General features: G+C 38.1%; 2 protein-coding genes and 1 non-coding gene across 11 annotated transcripts in view; 2 read left to right on the plus strand and 1 right to left on the minus strand.

The window, feature by feature from the left end:
- The first annotated feature begins 72 nt into the window (after positions 1-72).
- Baldspot (elongation of very long chain fatty acids protein baldspot) lies at positions 73-13507 on the plus strand. Of its 2 annotated transcripts, none has more exons than XM_036815254.3 (5): positions 73-231; positions 2108-2343; positions 10393-10530; positions 10712-10834; positions 11341-13507. In XM_036815254.3, the coding sequence occupies exons 2-5, from the start codon at positions 2162-2164 to the stop codon at positions 11846-11848; spliced, it is 951 nt and encodes a 316-aa protein (XP_036671149.1). In that variant the 5' UTR covers positions 73-231; positions 2108-2161; the 3' UTR covers positions 11849-13507. The 2 variants fall into 2 exon arrangements, with proteins under 2 accessions (XP_036671149.1, XP_036671148.1); XM_036815253.3 differs by having other exon boundaries at positions 102-297.
- Positions 7774-7981, minus strand: LOC118877475 (U12 minor spliceosomal RNA). Its single transcript, XR_005014331.3, has one exon. It is a non-coding gene; the product is annotated as a U12 minor spliceosomal RNA (small nuclear RNA).
- A 522-nt stretch (positions 13508-14029) lies between the features above and the next one.
- Abl (tyrosine-protein kinase Abl) overlaps positions 14030-24149 on the plus strand; it is a 28229-nt gene continuing 18109 nt past the window's right edge. For 4 of the 8 annotated variants that reach the window (XM_036814566.3, XM_036814570.3, XM_036814567.3 and 1 more), the window contains exon 1: positions 14030-15123. In XM_036814566.3, the coding sequence (XP_036670461.3) occupies positions 14790-15123 (334 nt within the window). In that variant the 5' untranslated portion in view covers positions 14030-14789. The remainder of the gene's footprint in view (positions 15124-24149) is intronic. The other 4 variants (XM_036814568.3, XM_036814573.3, XM_036814569.3 and 1 more) reach the window with 1 other exon arrangement.

The raw sequence follows: 24149 nt of genomic DNA on the forward strand, positions 1-24149 counted from the left end.
GGGAATCATCGATGTTACCGATGACATCGCTGTGAACATCGATGTATCGCCACCTCTGTTGCGCCGGCAAATTCGATTCCATAGACAGACTTCACTAACCGCCAGCAAACCGTTCAGTTCGCCTCGCGCCGGCGAATTGGAGATAGATTTTTGACTGGGGGAAAAGTGTGTGACAGCCGTGTGTGGTGCGATCCAGCCAATTGATACTGCGATAAGAGGCGGCGAGCAAAAGTAATTACCTCATAGCCACCCACCATCAGCGTTCGAAAATAGTAACCGTGTTTTCTGTGATATTGTGTGAGTGCGTGTACTCGTTGATGATTTGTGGTGGTTTGTTTCCTCCTTGTTTGCGCCCCCCATTTTTTCAACCGATGCTGCGAGAGAGAGCGCGAGCCAGAGAGGCAAAAACATATTTCCCAGACTTTTGCTGATTTAACCGAGAACTTTATCGATTCAGGAATACCACAAAATACCAGGAAAAAGCCGAAAAAGATCGCGTGTTTTTTGCAAGAGAGCAAAAGAGATAGGGCAAGATGTGTTTGGGGGAGCATAAAAACCGCTAGGAATGGAGACACGAAAAAATTTCACTAGAAATTTTTGAAAGCGCTCGCGCAAAAAACCGGATATGTTACTCAAAAAGAAAGAAACAACAAAAAAAAGCTTCCAAACCGAAGCGAAGCTTATACAAAAACGAAATCACCTGTGTGTGCGAGAGTGAGTGAGAGTGCGTAAAAGTGTGCGGGTGTGTGTGTGTGATTAGTCGCGTGTCTGGCATGCAATTAGGCATTCAAACTAATTTCCCTCCCACCGGCAAATTGCGCCCATCTCCATTGTATTTTGGCTGATTTTCATGTTTGCTTTTGCAGTTCTTCCTAATTCATTTTGGTCGCACGAGACTTTTTTAAGGAAAGGGAGAGAGAAGAGAGAGAGAGAGAGAGAGCGCGCCAGACTGGCGCTCTCCATAAACCACCACAATTACAGTTACAGCCACCCCCTCTCTCTCCCTTTGCACCCACTACACTGAGAAAAAAGTTCTTTAGGTCTGCTACTTATGTTTCAAAAATATCGAAAATAAGTCGATCGTAGAGATAACGAGACATCTCAGACGGTTTTCAAAGTTATAGTTAGTCAAGTCACCAAGCCTTTATTTTCAGTTAAAATTTCTTCATTACACTTAACAGAATTCAAAATGATAAACTACATTTATTTACTCCCAATACTGAGATGTTTTCTTTTCTGTGTATCCAGTTGTTTGTGTATCTATTTGGGCTTCGGCACGAGGTGTGCAAAGTGTGAAAAGCGGAAGAATGTACATAGATGACCACAAAGCGTGAGGAGCCATTCATGAAAGCGTTGCGTTGCACATCCCACAGAGAGCGAGCGAAAGAGAGGGCCAGAGTTTGTGGGGGAGGCACGAGAGAGAAAGAGAGAGTGGCCCCATGGACCAGCGGTGTTTTTTTTTTGTTTCGCAAAATCAATGAAAAGGAGGAGAGAGAGATAGGGAGAGAAGGAGTGGGTTGGGACGAAGGGGAAAGGAAGGTCGCCGAGAAATTTATGCGACAAAACGCGCGCTTTAATGTGTCAGTGTGTGTGTGCATACGCGTGTGTGTGAAAGGGGGAGTGGTGCGGAATTTTTACTGAATTTAGCTTTAAACATCGCCGTGTAAAATCCCCATTACTTAGGGAACAGATAAGATACGGCAATCAGTAAAGTCATAGTAAGCCCACAAAAAAAAGCATTCGTCTTTCATAGACAACTTGTGGTTCTTATAAACAAACTATATTTTCTGTTAACTTGTATAAAAACGTGTCTGAAATAATTAATTTAAAGTGTATGATGTATTTTTACATACGCTTAGTAAATCACAAATCAGAGTTCACATAAAGTTATTCATGAAAAGTTATTCTAGACTTTATTATAATACTCAAGGCGTGTCTCAAAGAATTCGCACCCTTTAAATTTCAACGGAGGGTCTTGTTCTAACAGTTTCCCCACTTACAAAGCTGAATGAAAAAGCATACCATGATTTTTCAAAACACTCAACCCCATCAAATAGTCTCTCCTACCTACATAAAAACTAACTAAACTATACCTTTTACCCCACAGCTGCACATAAATCAAGTAACATAGCCACCAACTCAACACATCAAACCCACCAAAATGATCAACATGGACATTAGCGTTACGCCCAACTACTCGTACATCTTCGATTTCGAGAACGACTTCATACACCAGCGCACTCGCAAATGGATGCTGGAGAACTGGACATGGGTGTTCTACTATTGCGGCATCTACATGCTTGTAATATTCGGTGGTCAGCACTTTATGCAAAATCGGCCGAGGTGAGTCTTCTACCGAGTCTTCTAGACCACAAAACCCCACCTGTCCCCGTAGTCGAAAACATGTGTTCATCAATGGTTTTGCTTATTCTGCGAAATTATGGTTGTGCCCAGAAAACTGATGACCTTGGAACCTTGAGAAATTATTAGCTGGCGGTACGGGGTGGAGCGGTGCTAATTACACCCACAAGTCCACACACGCCCATTGCAGCTGGTACGAAAGTTTCTATTTATCGGAACCAATCCCTGGAAACCTCTATATTTACTCGTTTTAGTTTATTCTCCGGAAAGACTGCAGCAGTCTTCGTTATTACACCAGACATCTGTTGACTTCCACATGTAATTATATAAAATTATAGCTAATCAAACGCTAATGCTGAAGGTGTATCCTCAATTCAATCTCAATTACCAAACAAACAACTGCATTTGCACCTGTACATGCACTTTTCTGGTTTATTTTCCAATACCCCAACGATCTTGACTATGGCAATTTTTGGTATTTTGAATATTTTCCCAACTGTCAACGCTATTGTTCCTCGTTACCTGATTTACCTGTGATGGATTCAATTGGTCTTTCGTGCTGACAATTGTCGCGTTTCGCTTCGTTTTTTTCTGTGTTTAGGTGTTTGCGTTTCTTTTGCCTCCCTGATTCTAATTGTCGTCATCGGGCTTTGTGGCCAAATTAAGTTGGGCTCGTGACATGCCATCTATGGGCTGCTCTTCTAGTTTTCTTTTTTTGCAAGATCATAATTTCGTTTTGTCACCTGTTTGGGTTTGGTTTATACCCCAACTAAAGCTACTGTGAAATTTGGTAGAAAGTTTCGGGATTAAACAGAAAACTTCATTGTTTACAGTACTAGTTTGCCCTGGGAAAATAATAAATTTCTGTTTTTGGAAGTTTTAAAGTATCATTTTAAGAACTGACTTCTTCCACCAAAAAAATATTTTGTTCAATATTTTAATATTCCGGTCTACGGAAAAGTGAAATTGATATTTGGTTTTTCAGATTGAACTTGTTTGTGGAAATAATTCTCTTGAAATTTGCTTACATAATTTCTGCCCACACTCCAGCCTACGCCCATGGGTTTCGGATGAGTTATACTCGTACATATAGGGGCTTGGCCCTGGGTTGCTTGGCAATTCTCCCGGTGGACATTCGTTGGGGATCTCTCGGTCAGTTTTTATTTTTTGTTGTCGTTTACTTTGCTCGGCTCTTTTTGTAATGACGTTTCAATATTTGCCCACATGGAGGAGAGTCGGCTAAACAAACCAACGTACTTGGCACAGAAAGGTGTGAGTTTAATGAAACGACGAGGGAAATTGATTTTGCTGGAAGTTAGAATGAGGCTCTTAAGGGTTAAAAAGGTGGAGAGTTAAAGGGATAGGTTAGGCAAATTCAATAGGGCCTAAGGCCTTTTATCAAATATTTCAATATTGGGATTTTGTTATGATAGTCAAAAAATTGTTGAAGAAATGTTTATATTCTAATTATATTATAAATGCACATAGACCTAATAGCATTTCGCTGGGTGTATAGCAAACATACATATATTTAGAGAGTGGATTCAAATTGCATTCCTCCACCTCTTAGCTATGAATATATATTCATTTTTTTCACTCGTTTTTGAACAGTGCGCCATTAAAGTCATTAAACTGATTAGGTTTATAGGTACACGGCATGTCGTACCCGTTTTATTTAACATACCCAGCGGACAAAGTTCAGCACGGGGCATATGGCATGTCATGCAAGAAGTGGGTGTGTCCACGATTTTGGGGGTCTTGGGGTGTAGTAATGCTGAACTGAAGTTGGTAGACAGGACGGCAGGACATTCACTTATGTACTCGTTCGATGGGTCCACTTCAATTGGTCAGTGCTTACACTAGACCACTTGATTCCACTTATAATGACATTTACGACCACTTACTACAACTTTCATAAAGCCAATAGTAAAACGAAAGTTTAAGAGGTCGAAACGAGTTCACTTGGTTTATTATTGTTTGGATATCATTGTTTTTATTATCCGTAACACATTTGTATAAATTTAAGAGCGAGAAAAATGTATAACTTTTATTTAAGAAAATGCAACCATATCTCAAATAAAAAAGGGGTAAATTGTTAGTCACAGGCTTTTGAATTACTATTAGGAATCTAGGAAACAAGCACTATTATAATCATGTTTTTCTTTAAACTTTATATGAATTTCAATCGTCATAAATTGTTACAACCGGCAAACAAAGCTCTTGCTGACCTGTGTATCTTTGGACTTTGCGTGTTCAAACGTTTTGTGGCCATAAAAGGAGGGCTTAGAAGGGGGCGATATAAGAATATAAGATGGGGTGGGCTGAGTGTGTGGGCGACAGAGCTTACAATAGAAATCAGAAACGCATATTTCCACAGTGGAGCACAATGAGCGATACTTGTAATCATTTTAAGTTTTAAAAGATTGAGTCATACCATTCTGTTGGTTATTTATATTCCACTTTTTTCTTATCACAACAACAGGAAATAAGTGTGACGAGGACGTTAGAGTACATAGAACCTAATTTCATATTCGATATTTTTTCTTCACCCCCTCTTGAAATAAAGTCCTTTAATGTGGTTTTATCACGCTAGCTAAACCATTTACAGTGTCCTAAAGAAGCCTGAAAAATATATTTTACTTTTGTGTTGATATGGGGAAATTTTTTTTGCAATTCAAGCGTGGTAATTATATAACAATTTGCGAATTAACCAATAATTGCCGCAATGACAGGCAAGCCGTGTTGAGTTCAAATCGCCACCCTCCACGAGCACCTGTAATTACAATTACAGCCACAATTAACTATTTCCAGTCAGTATATTTAGTTAAAAACTACAAATACCAATAGGGAAAAAATAAATAATAAAAAAAATACACCACGAATATGGTGAGTCAAGAAAAGGCATTGCTGAAAGTGAAACTAAATTTAATTTTTGTCGGCTTTTGAGTGTCCATATGTATATGTACATATATTAACATCAAATTAACGACAACCGTTAACACAAACAGTTGGTTAAAAGTGGGTAGAGCTGGCAAGCAAATCTTGTTAAAGTGTGTCATTAAACCCGCATTTCTTTATAGGCTTTTTGAAGCTGTTATGATACTTCCTACATACGATACCATTTTTCAGACCTCAAACATTGAGCTTTAAGAAAAGCTCTCTTGCTCTCTCTCTTTTTCGGCCCTTTCTTCTGAAGATGCTGGCTTAATATCACGCCACTTTTTCCCGATTTTTATTTACTCCATGCGTGGATCTCTCCCCTCGGAAATAACTCGTTTTTGTCGGCCATCAAAATTGTTTTGACTGGCTTACTGATGATTGAATTTGGTCTGGGTATTGACAGCTATCGCCCACCTGCTGCAGCAGGTGTGTCATTGCGTACTACCCGAAACTTCTGGTCATGAATCAGCAGACATTGGCATAGAAAAAAAACAAACAATTAAGTTTCCCTTTCGTCATATGCAATTATGACGATTAGATTGGCGCTATATACATCTAAAGTACTTTTAGGGGTAAAAGATCGTTTATAAACGTTTTTTTAAGTATAGCCTTTCAGAACCCAGCTCAGATAATCGTTAGTAAAGTGTTTACCCTCATAAGTCTTACTCTTAATGAGAGTTAGGGGAATTTAATTGGAAAACGAAACAGGTCATTGGACTTACTTTATATGGATTATTCAAATTGAATTATTTCCCCTAATTAGAAATTCGAGACATGTTACGGGAATAAAAAGGTTAATTGGGTTTCTAAAGATGGTTAAAGGTAGATGTTATAAAAATGCAGTTACATTGACCAAAAATATATTTAAATGTAAGTGTCTACACAAAAAATATTAAATCAAAAAATATTAAAGCCAGGATACTGTAATGGATTTATCATTTAATATTTTTGGTCGGTTTTATATGCATAATTTCCGGTAAATAATATTAATATTTTTAATTGCTTTCATATTTAATAGCCAATCACAATAAAAATCTTGATTGCTATTATTTTTACCACGTTTCCATGGAAAGCCATAGTATAGCTATCTAAAATCGAATTACCCTTTCAGCAAAAATGGCTCCAACCTTTCACAATATTTTTTTCGTTGCACTTTGAGTTCGTTCGGAAATAACTTGGTCAATGCTGCGACATCCAATCTCGCTTGCCTGTGAACCACGGCATAATATAATGAATAATAATTATAAACGAATATAAAGCAAAACCTTAATTATGGCTTAACATAAAACCAGAAAGCAAAAAGTTTTGCAACGCGCCGAAAAAAAGGTTCGCAAAATAAAAAACAAAACACTGTCGCATCAGTTTCGAGACAATGTTGCGAATATTATACCGCATTTCTATACATATTTATGTGAGTCGACATACAGAGTTATGGAAGTGTGCCACCGCTTGGAAAAGTGGTGTGCATATATAGTGGATTTATAGAGGGGGTCTGCATAAATCAACCTAAACAACCTGAGCTTAACCCGAAAACTAAGCGTGCAATAATCAATTGACCAACATTTCTGGGTTTTTTTCCCCCAACTTTTTTTTTCTCTCTTTCTCCACTGTCTTTTGTTTACATATTTTGCAAAATCAGGTTTACTCTCTCTATATATTTGATTTGCTCTCTCCAGGCCGGCCAATTTGTTTCTCTTTGCTTATGCAATTTTCGCCATCAAGTGGAAAGCAAAAGAAAGTTCAGCAACTTCCCCTAACATTAGCAAGTTATGCGCCATCATCATTAATATGGCAATAATGTTATGCAGTTCCGATTTCATCTATTTTTGACCTTTGACTTTCTTAAGTAACATTTTAATTAAATCAAGAATTAGTACCTTCAATGTTTACCTAAATTTTTCCCATTTCATTAAAATAAACAAAAAAGCCGCATACTACTTAAAAGATACTAATTGGATTTGTTAACACTTTAGAATTGCAAACGATGTCAGAATTTTAAACAGTTTAAGGTTTAAATTCGTGAATACGCATTGAAACTGAAATTGACTTGTTAACCTGAGGTTAGGAACTGCGAGCTTAGTAAATTAATTAAACATGTGGGCAGCAGGTAGGCCTGATAGCTTATTAATATATACAAATGCATGCAATATACCACCTAAACCTAGTTTTCCGTACAGCCCTATTAAGCCATTTAATAGAATAGAATAGAAAAAGCTTACTTCGATGATCCAGATAAGTTACTTGTTTATGAAATGTGTCCTGAAAGTCGAAAATTTACTCCAACATTTCAAAATTTGCTAAAATCGAAGTACTTCTAAAACCTAATTCTTTTTAAATCACTTCAATCAGGCAGCCCATTTCCAACCCAAAACGTATTTATTATTTACATGAAATTTTGTATCTAGTATCTGAAGGACTCCTTTAAAAATGCATGGGATTATTTATCGGGCAGATCGCAAACACCCAGCCGAGGGATGGCACCCAGCCTCGCTCGCCGGACACAAAAGTAGGCGCCGGTCCGCTCAGCCGGACGCCACCCACCCGGAGGAGGAGGGGACGACCTGTGCCCTTGCAAAAATTTGAGCTTCAAGGGACGATAGTCGTCCCCCTGCCTAGAAGCCAACCTGCCAAGCGATTAGCAAGGCCCGTTTGGTTTTCCTTACTCATTAGTTTGAGGCACGAGTTGCAGACTGTCGGCGAGTTGAGGCACATGCGCGCGCAGCCAGAACCGGTTGGGAATCACAGGGACCACCGGTGGCTGATAGAGTTGTGCACGCGAATAGAGCTTTTGCTGGCGAAATTTCACTGCATATCTCGGGTGGTTTAAGGGGTTTTTAAAGTATTTATATTCTTAACAAATTTTTTAAATTTAGTACCATCAAATTTATTTGTGTAGGTGTAAGTATCTAAGGGATTATTTTTGTAAAATATTACAATTCAAGTAAAAACAAGAGAAAATGGTATGGTTGGTGGCCTCGACTATCAGATACCCGTTACTCAGCTAACAAAAAGCGCCACCTATCGTTCATTCCTATCGGCTGTCTTCGAGATTTCACTAACATGCCACATAACGTGAACCATACGGACGGACATACGGACATGGATACTGATCAAGAATATATATACTTTTGGGGTCAGAAACGCTTCCTTCGACCTTACACACATTTCAACTTATTTAATTTTAAAGGGTATCTGGAGCTTAGCATTTAAAGAAATATTTTTGTTATGTTTTCATCTCGCAGTGCGCCTAATTGTTATTAATAGAAGTGATTCTTTAAGATTCCCAACCAGAGCAACTCAATTCCTTAGATGAACATTTCCGCTCTGTAGCCGCCGCTCCCCCTGTTTTTCCTGCTTCTCAAAACGCAGCTTAATTGCCTAATACAGGGGGACTTATCTATGCAAATCTCTGCTGGGTTTTCGAGTGGGCTGGGGGGTTGATGGCACGAATACGTATTCAATTGGGCTTTCTGATTGTCCTCGATAAAAGTCCCCTAGTCTACCCTGAAATACACAATCTTTATGGCTTTGTTTGCCGGGAATAACTGACTATCGATTGTGTTTTTATAAACCCGTTGACGCATTTTGAGGCCCTAACATGTGGCAAAACAAACACCTTCCTTATATACAAACTTTGTCTCACGGAACTTTCATACTTTCCGTTGAAATATTTGCAAAGTAAACTTTTCTGATTGCTTGTTAGGAATTTTTAAAATTCGTTTCCAGGTTAAAGGTTAAAGCAATCAATTTAACGGTTGGCCAAATAAGAACACATGCTGATAACAGAAATCACTTATTTTTCGATTCCATTGTCTGCGTGGATTTTTATGACTAATTGCCGCGTGAAGAGGTTTCACTTCAGCCATGGAGTACATAGGATGGTAAACGGGCCATCGATAAGGTTGGCTGGTTCATTTGCAGCCTATTGGTTGCGTAAACTTTGTTTGCCATTACTAATTAAGATTAAGAAAACCATATTTAATCGAATCAATTCCCAATTTGAGTCAACTCGTTGAGTGGTACAATTAAAATTAGTTTGTGATTCAGTCGTTCCCAAACCGAAAAACACCTTTAAAATAGTTCAGTACTTTAATTGATTTCCGTTTAAAGAACTTTATTAAGCCTGGGCTTTGAATCATTAAAGCGCTAAACCAGTATTTCTGTGTAGAAAACGCTTTCTTTGTTGAGAGCCAAAAGCAAATGAGTGTTTAATAATGGGTTTCTGTTTATAGAAGAACTAGTTGTTTTCCATAAACGTGTCTTCACAGAGTCTATCCACAAATGTTGAATTCTATTCTTGAGTAGATCACCTGAGAGTTCTCGTTTTTCGTTGATCTTGCCTTATCAATTTGGTTTCTGCTTAGAGACGAACTAATCTAGTGTAATCTTCTAACGAATGTCGTGACAACCACCATTGCATCGAATTATCGAATAAAGCTGGCTATTTAAAGTGGCCTGACAACAAAGATTACCCATTTTGGGAGATTGAAGGGATCTGTCGAGAAAATTACTCGAAAATTTCGCATTCTTATATGACTGACCCTGGTGACATCTTACATTACACAAAAATTCGCACATTTTAAGTGTGTATAGCAAATACAAACTTGATCTTTGACTGTCACGCTCGTCTAGGACGGCTTGGAAAATTGAATATAGTTAGAGTAAGTTGATCTTTGCTGTTTTTTTATTACCCCACTGCTATTTCTCTACTATTGGCCTCGAGTAAATATCAATAATTTCAAGTGTCGGTTAGCAAAATCTACTGGAATTTGCATTTGGGAAGTAAGTGATTATGCACTAGGGAAGAAATCGCATTAGGTTCTGCGATGTTGGATATTAATTAGCCATTATTTACTTATACCGGGGAAAAAAAACATTTACAATTGATTCTATTGTATACCATTTCCAAGAGATTTGTAGAACTTTAGGTTGGATTTACTACTATACTTATTTAAAATTTTAATTACTACTGCAAGTCAAGTCATGTCTCAGGAAAAAACACAAGTGGGAACTTTGAGGCACGACTTTGATCTCCCAATCTTGGTACTTTTCCACTGTACTGATAAAGTTTCCTTTCACTATTCATTGCAGATTTCAACTGCGCGGCCCGCTGATCATATGGAACACCTTGCTGGCCATGTTCAGCATCATGGGAGCTGCCCGAACGGCGCCGGAGCTGATTCACGTGCTGCGTCACTACGGACTCTTCCACTCCGTCTGCGTGCCCAGGTTGGTATTGTGTTCTCTTCTCATCGAGATCCGCTCCAGCCTTTTAATATATATACATATATATAGTCAAGTTCATCGCCTGCCAGCGAGACCTTGATATATGGCTGGGGAACTTGATTCCTACATTCGCATGTATGCAAATGACCGATCACTGACCGATATTCCGTATCTTCTCCCACAGCTACATCGAGCAAGATCGCGTGTGCGGCTTCTGGACCTGGCTCTTCGTGCTCAGCAAACTGCCGGAGCTGGGCGACACGATATTCATCGTGCTCCGCAAGCAGCCGCTCATCTTCCTGCACTGGTGAGCTTTAAAATGGACTGCGTCTATTGGTTTCCCCATAGAGACCATTTCCAACACTCCTTATCTGATTTAAGAAATAATTAATTCATATATATAATAGTAAAAATATTCGTCTAGAGAGTTGTGGGAAATTTATTTTTACACTAAATATAGTTGTTGGACTTCCAGGCATTATATGATATACTTGTTAGGTATTAAAATTAGCGTAATTAGCAGCCCAAGAAATTTTAAGGAAAAAGCGCGTTAGCATGTAAAAATATCAATTCTATAAAATTAAAGATTTTATCTGGTTTAGGGTTTTCACATATTAATATATTTCATATATGTGAAATATATTTGATATGTCGTAACAGTAGATTTTTAGGTTTAAGGGGCAAAATAGTACCCATTGGTCATGTGTTTGGTCTGATAATCTTAATTACTATTAGTTTTAATGGGGTTTTATCGAAAATAACAGGTCTTTCTATCTGCAAATTGAATACTAATTAAACTGTTTGCTCTTACAGGTATCACCACATCACCGTGCTGATCTACTCGTGGTTCAGCTACACGGAATACACCAGCTCGGCCCGCTGGTTCATCGTGATGAACTACTGCGTGCACTCGGTGATGTACAGCTACTATGCGCTGAAGGCGGCCCGCTTCAATCCGCCCAGGTTCATCTCGATGATCATAACGTCGCTGCAGCTGGCACAGATGATCATCGGCTGTGCGATCAATGTGTGGGCCAATGGCTTCCTGAAGACGCACGGCACCTCGTCCTGCCACATTTCGCAGCGCAACATCAACCTGTCGATCGCCATGTACTTCAGCTACTTTGTCCTGTTCGCGCGATTCTTCTACAAGGCGTACCTGGCGCCCGGTGGCCACAAGAGCCGGCGCATGGCCGCCTCCCTGGCAGCCCAGAATGCGGTCAAGCAGTCGAGCAGCCCCCAGCAGATCGGCGAGAGCTCCAAGTTCATCGGCGCTGGCGAGGATCAGGCTGCCTATCTGCGCAAGGCCAAGGCGCAGTAAGGAGGGAACTCGGCACATGCACACCTACTCCCCTCCCAATTACCACCACTCCCCCCCTGTTTACGGCTAAGGACATTTATTTATGTAGAGGTGTACAAGTTGTTTTTTAATTTTAAACCTGGGTGGCACACAGACACACGGATAAACAAGAGTATAATTTGTAAGCGAAAAGTTGTACCGGGTGGACAGGCCAACGAACTATATATCTGAGCATGTATATAAGAAGCAGACGAACCTCGAACCTATCCTAACCAAAGTCAGAAAACTGTATGTAACTGGAGGGCATGTGAACGCGTGTACATGTAAAGCTTAAAATTTATACAGCACTTTATGTGCAGGCATGAATTTAAACCTCTAGAAATGTTCATAGCCAGCCAGCCAAAGGGAAGTATTAATGAAAAGAAAGGAATTTAGCTGCTTACTAGCCGTTTGCATGAGTTAAATTAATAGTCACCCTGAAACCTCTTAGCATGTGTATTTCCCAGCTGCAGTTTCAAACGTGTGTTGTCTAGCCCAAAGTCGTTTATGTATAGATTATATAATTTGCAGAATTATTGACAGCCTCTAAATTAATGCTTGTTTTCCACCAGCCTTCGGATTCCATTTCGATATTTGCGTTGTCAGCGATAATTTGCCTTCTCAGGTGGGATTTTGTGTTGCCTCCCAATTTTAGTTGAAATTCTCAAGAAAGTTCAGACTCCTGCCTATAATTTGTCTATCACTCTGTAAGCGATACATAAACAGTGGGTATTTTTGATTCGAATTAAATTTGAGTTGCTGGAAAAATATTTTCCAACAAAAAACTTTTGTAGTTGGGGTCTGAGAACATTGTACTTCTAAGTCTATACGCATATATATTTATAAAACCTATATTAACAGAATATTAAACAAGTGAAAACAGAAAACAACAAAACCAATAACAAAACACTATAAGTTAGTCTATTGTTCCAAGATCCAGAGCGCAAATTGTTATTGTAAAGTAATAAAGTGTTTTGAAATCTGTTTAAATTAACAATATATGTAATAGTCGCATGACGATTGATGAAAAATTCTGCAGGCCGATTGGACCACATTGTCATGGAAAATCGAGTCCAATCGGTCGGCACAGTTTTTCTTTAGTGTCATATTGCTATATAAAAGGTTCGATTCTGTTAGGGAAGGCATTTATTTAGTTCGCCTGTGTTGAATGCATTTTAATATTCCTTGTTTTTCTATGCTGCTTTTTGGTAACTTAGAAAAAATACAGAAAGTCCTTGAACGTAACACAAAACAAAAAAAAAAACAAAATAACCAGAGAAAAATTTAAATTATATTTATATTTGTAAGCGAACAGAAAATGTGGAAGAGCAAAAACCAAGAAAATGAAAAGCAAAAGTCCTACTTGAAAAGTTAATTTAGTGTAAACGAGGAAACTGTAACTGAAAATGAAAATGAGGCAGAAGCTGAAAGAGGATCGTGTGAATGGAGAGGAGGATCGATATCAATATAGATTGATACTGAACTCTAGCAGGAGAGAGAAATTGTAACGAACAAACTTGAAATTTTTGTCGGGTATACATACTAAATAAAAACTAAGCGGAAACAAACCTAAAGATTGAGAATGCTAAACAAAAAACCAACGGATAAATAAAACGTAACAAACGGAAAAGGATGGAAAAATGAAGTTGTATTTATTGGTCGGTGTGAAGAGGGGACTCGACATGTATTTATTTCATATATGAATCATATCCATTCAATTTACTAGTTGCGCAAATCTACAAAAAAAACATCAACAATTTTATTTTTGATTTGAATTACCGCCATAATAAAAGATGGCCCAAAATCTTTCAGCGGAGATATTTTAAAGTAACCGCCTATGAATGTTTGGTATATACCAATATAATATACCAGGAGGTTGTCTCCGCTAGGTCAGGAAGATGTCTTCGCTGTCTTTTTGTATTATTTTGTCTCCCCTCCCTCTTTTACTGACACTTACGTTGCTGCTATCTCCCTCGCTTACTGACACTTACGTGGCCCTTACGTTTTCTGGCTTACGTTTGCTGACAATCGAGAGTTTTGATATATTATAATCGAATATATCCGATTACTGACAATCGAGTGCGATAAATACCAATTATATTTTGGTATATATCGGTATCGGTATTTGGTATTTTATCGTACCGAGGTCAGCGCGCCTACACTAGAAACGGTCACGCTAAAAATACGGTCAAACCCCAGCCGTGCGCGGAAGAAATGCAGATATAGAAAAACCCCAGCGAGCATAGTTTCTTTCTCACTCTATGGCAGCGCTTGCAGATCAGACACGGCTAAATCGTCGCGAAACCCGACTTAATTAATAATGTCAGACGCATCCGCCTGCGGATCGCCCAAGCCGTAGAAGGAGAGCTAGCCAGCGAGCGAGCGAGCGAGAGAGGAAGAGCCAGTGGCGGAGGCGAAGACAAAGTGCATTTTCAGGGCGTGTTTGTGCCCCCCCTGTGCCTGCAAAACTCCCCCTCGGCCTCCCAGTCGTCGACAAAAGGTTTGCCGACACAAAAGTTTGCCAACATGCTGCAAGTTCGCCATATTCACCTGAGCGACCAGTAAAATAAACAACAAATAAGATAAATCGCAAACTTCCTTTTCTCCGTGCGTGTGTATTTCTGTGTGTGCGTGAGTGTCTCCAATCTTTTTTGTCTACTCCAAAAACGCAGAAAGAGAAAGAAAAATGTGTGCGTGTGTGTGTGTGAAATAAATTAAAGCAAAGCAAACGGCAAAACGGCAAATAATTGAGCAAAAGGCCAAGAGAGAAAAGCTGAAGAAAAAAAAATAAATAGTAGTAGTAAGCGAATAAGCCGAAGGAGGCGGAGCCGAAGAAGGGCAGAGAAGAGGGGAGGAGAGAGAAAAGTGTACAAGTTGTTGTTGCTGCGCAAGAGCGAAAAACCACCCAACCACCCACTGGCAAATGGGGGCTCAGCAGGGAAAGGACAGGGGCGCCCACTCGGGAGGGGGCGGCTCAGCGGCCCCCGTCAGCTGCATCGGTCTCTCCAGCAGTCCAGTGGCTTCGGTCTCCCCCCACTGCATCTCCAGTTCCAGTGGCGTCAGCAGTGCCCCCCTCGGCGGGGGCTCTACGCTCCGTGGCTCCCGCATCAAGTCCTCGTCCTCCGGCGTAGTCAGTGGCGGTGGCTCCGGCGGGGGCGGAGGGGGCTCCGGATCGGGACTGAGCCAACGCAGTGGCGGCCACAAGGATGCACGGTGCAATCCCACCGTGGGACTCAACATATTCACCGAGCACAACGGTAAGTGTTCAAGTGTTGGGAAACGGTCAACGAATGCATGCGAGAAACACAGAAAAAAGTGCATCTTTTCTAAATTTCTGTTGAAGAATTTCATTTACATAAAGCCTTTCTAAGTCAAATTAAGAAATGTACCTTATAGTGCACTCTCGATTAAATTAACATTTCTAAAATGCAACAAATAACAAACCGAATGGTTTTTGTATTATATTCAATTAAGAAGAAATGATTGCTAGTTTTGTGTGTTTATTTTTATAAAAACTGCTTATAATGTAATACACACCTAGTTTTGTTTAAAGTCCTGGGCAGTTAAATGCTTTGTTAAAAAATAATTTACAACCAAGAATGTAAAAAAAAAATAATTTGATTTAAAAAGGCGAGTATTTTTAAATCAGGTATAAAAAAACTTAATTTTTTTCTGTGTAGAAATTGTGCAACGTACGTAAAACAGCCAGAGGAAGTGTAGACTTTGTGCCACAAAACCCCATTCACCCACTCACTACCTAAAAAAAAAGTGCATGCAGCATCCCACTCAGGTGTAAATTTCATCATAGTATTGTGACTTCTTAACATCCATACAGAAGATTGTTGTCCTATTGGAAATAGGATAGATAAAGTTGTCGTATTTTCGTTGTCGTATTGATCAAATCATTTCATTGTGTGGTGAAATCATTTAAGAAAAACTAAGATTAAATTATTTAAAAAATATTTCAACAACAATTATATGTGTACAAAACATAACAAACTATTAAACAATTAAAAAAAGTAGTACGACAAAGTTGAGAATTTTTTTTAAATGGCTCCTTTTACTATAAAGGGTTTATTTTATAAGTGTGTAAAAGGAATAATAACCAAAGCACCAACCATGTTCATTCCATAAAATCTCTACTGTAAATACCATGCAAATTTTGATTTATTTGACAGTTTATGCTGCACAGTGTTGTTTTTATTGTTCATAAAGTGCACTCTTCTTGGCTTCCTCTTTAGCCCCCTTTCCTTATTATCCCCTATTTTCCTCTATTCACGCTGCTTTCCAATTGAGCCAATTTCTTTTTCCCATTGCTTCCGATTATATTGGGAATTATTGTTGTTATTGCCGGCTAGTTTCATACTTGTTGTTGCTTTTCCGCTGCTTTTGTTTACTGGAGAGAAAGAGGGAGAAGAGAAGAGAAGGAAAAGAAAGGGAGAAAAGAGAGAGCAGCACGCGTCAATGTTGTTTTTGTGCTATTTGGGGCGGTTTCAATTCCTATTTGTTGCTCTCCATCATCCTTTATCCTCCATCCGTTGTACTTTATGCTTCATCCTTGCACCCTTATCCCTGCCACCCGCACAGTGGTTGAAATTGCGACCCAAAACACCGCTATCCCACCCCCGCTGACATATTGCCATTTCCTCCACTTCTCTCCCCCGCATTTTCCTCACACTTCACGCACTCACGCACATTTTTATTTGCCTTATTTTCTTGTCTAATACCATCCCATAATTTGCCCTGGCAAACTGCAACGTTTTCCTTCCCCTTCCCCCTGTTTTCGCATTTTCCGTACTCCCCTTAGCTATGGACATTTCCCGTTTCTAATAGCTTTTTTATGTTCCTGTCGACGATGTCCTACCACAATAGGACCCACCATCGGGTGGTATTCGGGATTTGGCATAAGGGTTCCGGAAAAACATTTGTCGTGTTTCAATAGTTTAAGAATTATCAGTGCAAGAACTTTGTGATTACATAAAAGGGAAATTATGTGAAAATTTCAAGGGCCTTACAATCTTTTTTATTTCTTCTTTAATTCCATTAAAATACCTTATCGGACTTTTTGTAAACAAAGGATTTAAATAACGATTTTCCCTGATTAAGAAAATATAATGGTGATTTAGGCTTTTTAAGTTCAAGTTCCGCGACAACAGCATTTCCATTTATGAGTTATTTAAACTTTCCTTGTTTTTAGAATTCCAAGAGTTTTTTTCCTTATAAGCTACAGTCAAAGTTGATTTAATTTTTAATTCCCTTGTCACTTTGTTTGAAGAAACACACATATGAAACCCTTCCATTTGTTCCGCTTGAGAAACATTCTAACTCCCACACAAATGGCTTCCTCAGAGACAAAAGTATTGATTTTCCGTTGGGACCACAAGCTGAGCCACATTTCCCCAGATGATTTACTACAATCTATGGATTTTTCACATTTTCCTTGGCCTCTCAACTGGAAGCCATTTCTTATCTCGCTCTCCCAGAGCCTTCCGTCTCACCAAGCAATTTGTAATCAATTAATGCTATTTATATTGTAATTAGTCGCTTATTGTAAGCACTTAAGTTCACTCAATCTGTGAGCCGAGCCGCTGATAAGCCGGTTTCCATATAAATATTTATTGGCACTAGTATTGAGTCATCGTTCCATGTAATAATATGTACTCGTCCGTCATCAGAAACCTATGGAGCCGTGTAAGAAAATAAAAACGACATTTTGCAGTTTCGTGCAAGCGAAATTCCCACACAGAAATTCGCCAATGAAAATGCACATTTATTTGCCAAACTATCAGAGTGTGTGTCTCATCCAAAAGGTCGAAATGGGGGGCCCGCAATTGCCTTTTTCGTGTGTCTGGCCTGCGAAATGCAATTACAAAATTACAATGTAAAAACTGTGTCTGGGTCTGCAGATTACAAGCCAGCACAAATCCCAAAAACAGAAACGGAAAGCCCAACTCACCGCAATTGTCAGTCCGGGTGGATCTGGGTTTTGTGTGGAGGTAATTACGGGGGAATTGGGGGAAAGTCGCGCTACGGAACTCCGGCTCAATCACAGTTAAAACACAACCACACACGTTATAAGGAACAGTGGTATAAAAACCTCCAAAATATGGTAGTAAAACTAGAGGTTATCTATAAACAAAACTAATAGAAACTGTATTACATTTTACCAACTATAGTTTTAGATAATAATTTCAAAATAATAAGATACTTTTAAAGATATGATGGCATTTTTAGTACAATATATTATTATTTTTTCACTCTTTATAGTAATTGAGATTATTTTCTAGGAATATTCAAAGGGAATAGGTTATGATACGTAGCACATCGTACCAACTATAGTTTTTGATAAGATATTCAAAATAATAAGAAATTATTTAAAGATAAGAGGCTGTTTTTAGTATAATATATTATTATTTCTTTCACGTTTTATAGTAACTGAGATTATTTTGTGGGAATATGCAAAGGGAATAGCTTATGATTCTTAGCACTTCTTACCAACTATAGTTTTAGATAAGATTTTCAAAATAAAAAGAAACTTAAAGATATGATGGCATTTTTAGTACAATATATTATTATTTCTTTCACTCTTGATAGTAATTGAGATTATTTTCTAGGAATATTCAAAGGGAATTGCTTAAGATACGTAGCACATCTCTCAATAACTACGACGTAGTAGCAATGTTAAAAAGTCGTAGGCGTTGTATGTGCTAGTTGTTGCAATTTCATAAGCATGTTGTTGGTTGTTACACGATACAATGTAATTAGATACTTTGGGGCGGCAGTTGCAATGGCGAAGGGATTGGATTGTGTGTCGCCCTGGGAAAATACCGAAGAACCGGTGCATATGCAGATGCCTCAATGGAGTTGCCAATTGCAGTTGCAAATTCAACACTGCACCCCACAACTCCGTCCCGCTGGAGACCCTGAACCACCGCAATACCACTCCGCAAACAACTCAAGCAAGTTGACGTCTCGAAAATAGACTCAAGTGGGAGAGAAGCCTCAACTCCTTCTCTCGAGGAGAAAGAGTACATGAAGTGCGTTTGTCTCTGCACTAATAAAAACTACATGGCAAATTCATTAGTATTTCTATATTTTGAAGCCAGGTATTTTGCCATATAATCAAAAAGTGTGGAATTTATTTTATTAATGTATTTAAAGCAATTTATTTTTAGCTTTACATAAATCAGTACACTTACAGAAAATTAAAATGTTGCATATCCTAAAAATATGCATAACCATGTCAGATTTTTTTTTTTTAGTATAATATATTTATTTATTTAACTTTGATCAACCAATCTAAGGCTATAAAACGTTGGACCCTGTCAGTAAGTGTTCTTTTGTAACTAAGTGGTTTGCTTTCACTTAAACCTATAGGGTTTTTGAACAGTTTATATCATCCATCACATTTTTTAACAGATTTAGAAATAATCAGTCGTTAAAAAAGGAATTGAAATATAGAACTTTCCAAGTAGGATTTCAAAATAAGATGGAACATTGTCCTAATTAAAAATCGAATACACTGTATGTATCTTTATAATCATATTTTCTAAGTGTAGCTCACTTTCCTCCGTCTCTTTCGCACCAGCAGGGAAATCCGAGTGTGGTGTTTGGTCTCAGTTTGCTTGACATGCAAGCGGCAAATTATGAGACGGGGCAAATGAACTTTTCACAAGGCTAATGGATGGAAAAGGGGCGAGAAAAGTGGGCGGGCCAGTTGGCTAACAGGTGACGTCGCTACGAGGGGAAATTGTTTGCTCTTCGGCTTTACAAACGTCCTCCACCAACCAAAATAAAAAAAATAATACGGAATAATAATGTACAAGTCGCATAAATATTTCCTCAATGATCTTATGTGCTCAAACATAATTGTCATATTAATAAAGCACTCAGAAAAAGGGAAATCGCGGGGATCGAGTGAGGAGGGGTTCCACATATCGGAGGCGTTGTCTCCATTACCACTTTGTACCACAAGTCTTTTCTCTTTCGCGGCTGCACTTCTATTATTAGCCCCAAAACGAAATGTGTATCTTCCATGCTTTCAGTTGTTATTGTCGTTTTTATACAATTTCCTTTGCCGCTGACAGAGATTGAAAGTTGGAGGAGTCACTGATCAAGGGGCGTAGATGCGATAATGTGAGGGGGGGTTGAACAAATTTTCTGAAAAATGCTTTCAAAACAAGAAATAATATTTTATATGTGATTCAGAAGTTCGTCATACTGGAAGCTTAAAAACATAATATAGATAAAAATTAAACAAAAGTATTAATAAAAAAACTTGACTGTGTGTTATAATCTTGGATTTTTCATGTTAAAGTAGATGCGATAAATAAAGAAGTTATTTACTGGTTTCAGTGAATACTCCTTGTGTATGTATCCCATCACACCCCTACTGTCTGACCTTTGACCGCGCCCCTGACTTTCACTGAGGCAGCAACAAAGTGCACTACTCTTCGTGAGGTTATTTTGCATGGGCGCCATCTCTTTCTGTCGCGGTATTTCACCAGCCAAGATATATATAGTTTTTGTGGCTGTTCCTGTTTTCGATCCAGCTCGTAAATCCTTTCGTGCTTCATTTTCGGCCTCTTTTTTGTTCTTTTTGTTGTTTCGATGATTGCATTTCCCTGTGCTTTGATGTTTTTTTATACATATATATTTTTAGACCAGGGCGCTACCATTTCGAGTTCCTAAATATGACCTCTGCCTTCCTCTTTTCTCCCTCTCGCACCCACCCACTTTAATGGGCGTGTCAATCTAGTAGGAAAAACGGAGTAAATACAACAGCTGTTCCAATTCCGAATAGACATTCGGCGAACAGCTGTCACAGCTCGGATATCGGTAGAATTATATATTTAGCCAGCTTTGCCTAATTTAAAGAATTTCTTTGTCCGAAATTTAAATTCCTCTAAGAAATTAATCGATTAGGAACTCTGGAGCATTCCGATGGCTTTCGTTTGGGACTTTTCGATCTGTTTATATGGCCATAGATCATCATAAATCTGACATCACCATAATTTCAAATAATTTCCCCGATCAATTTAAAGTCTATTTTCCTCATTCATGCGACATTAGATTTTCCTTTTGATTGCTTAACTTGGGTTTTATGTAATTTCCCCTCGTCTGTATTTTTCCAATTTTGCATTCCCAGCGGACCGTTGCCGTGGCCACGCCCCTTCAAGTTTCCGCCCCCGAAACTCTGGCCCGCATTTTATTTCTGGAGTCTTTTTCCCCCGAGGTCTTCGCCTCATTGAAAACTGTTTGCATAAATTAGCTGACGAAAAAGAAAGAAATTGGAGAAAAACCAACATAATTTGTAGAAGAAAATATCTATCTATATATTTTAAAAAAAGGGGAGTATGGATGCCCGATGTATAACGGCAACTAATTGGAAGCCACAGAGGTTTCTTTCACCCCGATTCTCTATTCATTATACAGCTTTGAGGTCATAAGTATTGACGCCACTTGATTGATTGATTGACACTACACTGCATAAAAGTATTTTTTCTTTCTATTGATTCAGCTTGGGGGGGGGGGGGGGGGAACGCTCAACTTGATATATTTATTTATAAATTTTTGTTTGCGCTCAACTTGCAATCCCCAAAGGCAAACACTAATTCCCTTTACTTTGCCCCCTTTTTTCATATATGGTTTATTAAATTGAGTGTATTCCCCTCTCGCTCGCTCTGTCTCTGTGTTAAACAAGCCAACAAGGTCAAATAAATCAGCAAATAAAACTTTTCTCTTTTTATATTATTATTTATGTTTATTGCACCCAGTGCATGGTACAAACATAAACAATTCCGTGCGGCTCATTGAACAAATACAGGGGCTTATCTTTTAGTGGACTTGGTTTGGGTATACATAGGATTGACATAATTCCATAAAACAAATTATTATCAATTATTGTTAAACAAATTATTGGTAAATGCTTTTGAAAATATATATTTAGTTTCTTTCTGCTCAAATTATTATTAGTCATAACTAAACAAAATCAAGTAACATAAAAAAAAAAATTTAAAAATGTACTTTTTTTAATATTCCATTTAAATGAGGCTCCTAAAAAAAATATATAAAAATATTTATATAATTTAACGTCTACGTATCCCAATTTTATTTGCTTGTAAGTGCTGAGCTCTTGAAAATTTTAAACTGTAAATTCTATATCAAAAAGCAAATATTTAAAATGATAGATAGGCCACAACAAACAGTATCCAAAGGCTCTAATTTCCCGAGTTTTCACTGTGGAGCAGAATGCGATTGGAAACCTGTTTCTGGTTCTTGTCTTTGCGGGAATTGAATCCATCATTGAGCCATGAGAAGTATAAAAAATTGGATTCCGATTCCGATTCGGCTGCTCTCTTCTGGTTCTCAGTACCTGTACCTCTACCTCTATCTCCAGGTTGAATTGCATTCGCTCCAATCACGTTCGCAATTGCAACTGTTTATGTGATCTTATGGGGTCTTCGGGGGGCCGGAACGAACTTACATATGGAGTGAAGGTGGGGGAGGGGGAAGTGGGTGGCAAAAGGGGGCCAGCATGGCACGTTCACAACTTTAAATCTCCGACTTACAGAGTCTTTGTTTATATATGTACACCCATATAGACACCTTTAGTTCAAGCTCCAGATTGCGAGGTGCAGCATAAAATAATCTCTGCAAAATGCAGCAACAAAGACACCAGCTGCAGCAGGTTGATTGAATTTTTTTCTCCAGTTTCAGGTGGGTCATAATCCCCTAGAAGAGCAAGAAAAGGTTGCACAAATGAAGTGTGAAATGAATGAAGTGCAAAACATTCGCACAAATAGTGAGAAGGAAGAGGCATTTAGATGTGTAATTCAGCTTTAAAACTGGGGTTTGTAACAAGCGAATCTGAAATCAGAATCAAATCAGGCAAAAAATCTTTGTTCGTACTCCCAGCAAAATATAGAAGGAATAATTTGAGAACGAATGTTCTTGAAAAAGTTCCCAATTCTTCTTGAAATTTTAAAATTCGATTTTAAATGTAAAATTTTTTGTTCTGTAAACAATCTTGTGTCGTTTTCATATCAATTATTTTACAGTCTTTCGATAAAGATCGTTCGTTCTAAAATCCGTAACTTTGGTCTTTAAATAATACTACTTAATTTGGATTTTTCATTCTTAGATCAAGAAAATTTGAGCAAATTATGTAACCAAATATATTTTCAATAAGTTTGCTAATTATAACTTCCATTTTCGGTTTAATTAATTATTTCTATACTTGACAATTATATTTCCAAATTGTGATTTCACCTTTATTAAAAAGCTGCCAATTTCACCCATTCTTTTGGGCCGCTTATCAGTTTTCTCCCCAAAAAAACCATTAAAATAGAAGGCTTAAATTTTATTTATTTTCTTTTTGCACCAAACAAATTAAGAAAATTGCCAACCGTTTAAATGGTGAAGAGAAAATAAATGTGTGCAAAAGAAAAGCATGACAAATGCAAGTGCAAAGAGAAAGAGAAAGAAGGTGAAACCTGTTTGCCATTTTTTGTTTGCCGGTGGGAGCCCAACAAAGAAATGACTCCCTCTCTTTCTTTGGGGTCTTGCTGTCCTTTTCAATCTTAAAATACCCATCTCTTTCTCGCGGTGGTCAGTGAACCGTTGGCCAAAAACATGAAACTCCCAAAAATATGCCTAAAAACAAATGATAACCACAAATTTGAACCGTTAATTCAGCCTATTCAAAAGCGATTTTTATATTTTCTTCATAATTAATGCGAATTTTAATTCTTTTAATTGCCTTGTGGGTTTTTTTTTCGACTGTTACTTCTTTTTTTTCATGTCTGTGTCTCTACACTTTCGTTTCTTTTCTTACTCTTTATGATAGGGGTTTCTAATTGGCAGTTTCGATATGACATCTTACTTTAAAAACAAAATAAATGTATCCGTAAGAAGAATGTCAACTCTTTAAGTTATATACACAATAAAATGTATGGGTAAAGTTTACTAATAAGTATATTTACGTAACTATAACTAAAGATGAACAACCAATTATATTAGTAGGTTTTTTTACTTTGATTACCATGTAATAGTAAAACTACCATATATTAGTAACTTGTGTGTAATTCGTTGTTCTGCCACATTTCCAAATAACATTTCGAGGGACTGGGCCCATATAACTATTACTTAACCCAATGGTTTTTTCTGTGTAAGTGTTAACCATTCTTCATGAAAGAAATATTTGAGAATCCTACAGATGTGAAAATAAATTAAGTAATATATACAAAATACTCTTTTTCTCTTATGTGAAGGAAGAGATTGT

Source organism: Drosophila suzukii, chromosome 3, assembly GCF_043229965.1.
Source record: "Drosophila suzukii chromosome 3, CBGP_Dsuzu_IsoJpt1.0, whole genome shotgun sequence".
NCBI classification, from domain to species: domain Eukaryota; kingdom Metazoa; phylum Arthropoda; class Insecta; order Diptera; family Drosophilidae; genus Drosophila; species Drosophila suzukii.

Coding starts and splice junctions, on each gene's coding strand:
- Baldspot (XM_036815254.3), top strand. CDS start 2,162: ATGATCAACATGGACATTAGCGTTACGCCCAACTACTCGTACATCTTC. Junction 2,344..10,392: donor TTTATGCAAAATCGGCCGAG/GTGAGTCTTCTA, acceptor TATTCATTGCAG/ATTTCAACTGCGCGGCCCGC. Junction 10,531..10,711: donor CACTCCGTCTGCGTGCCCAG/GTTGGTATTGTG, acceptor CTTCTCCCACAG/CTACATCGAGCAAGATCGCG.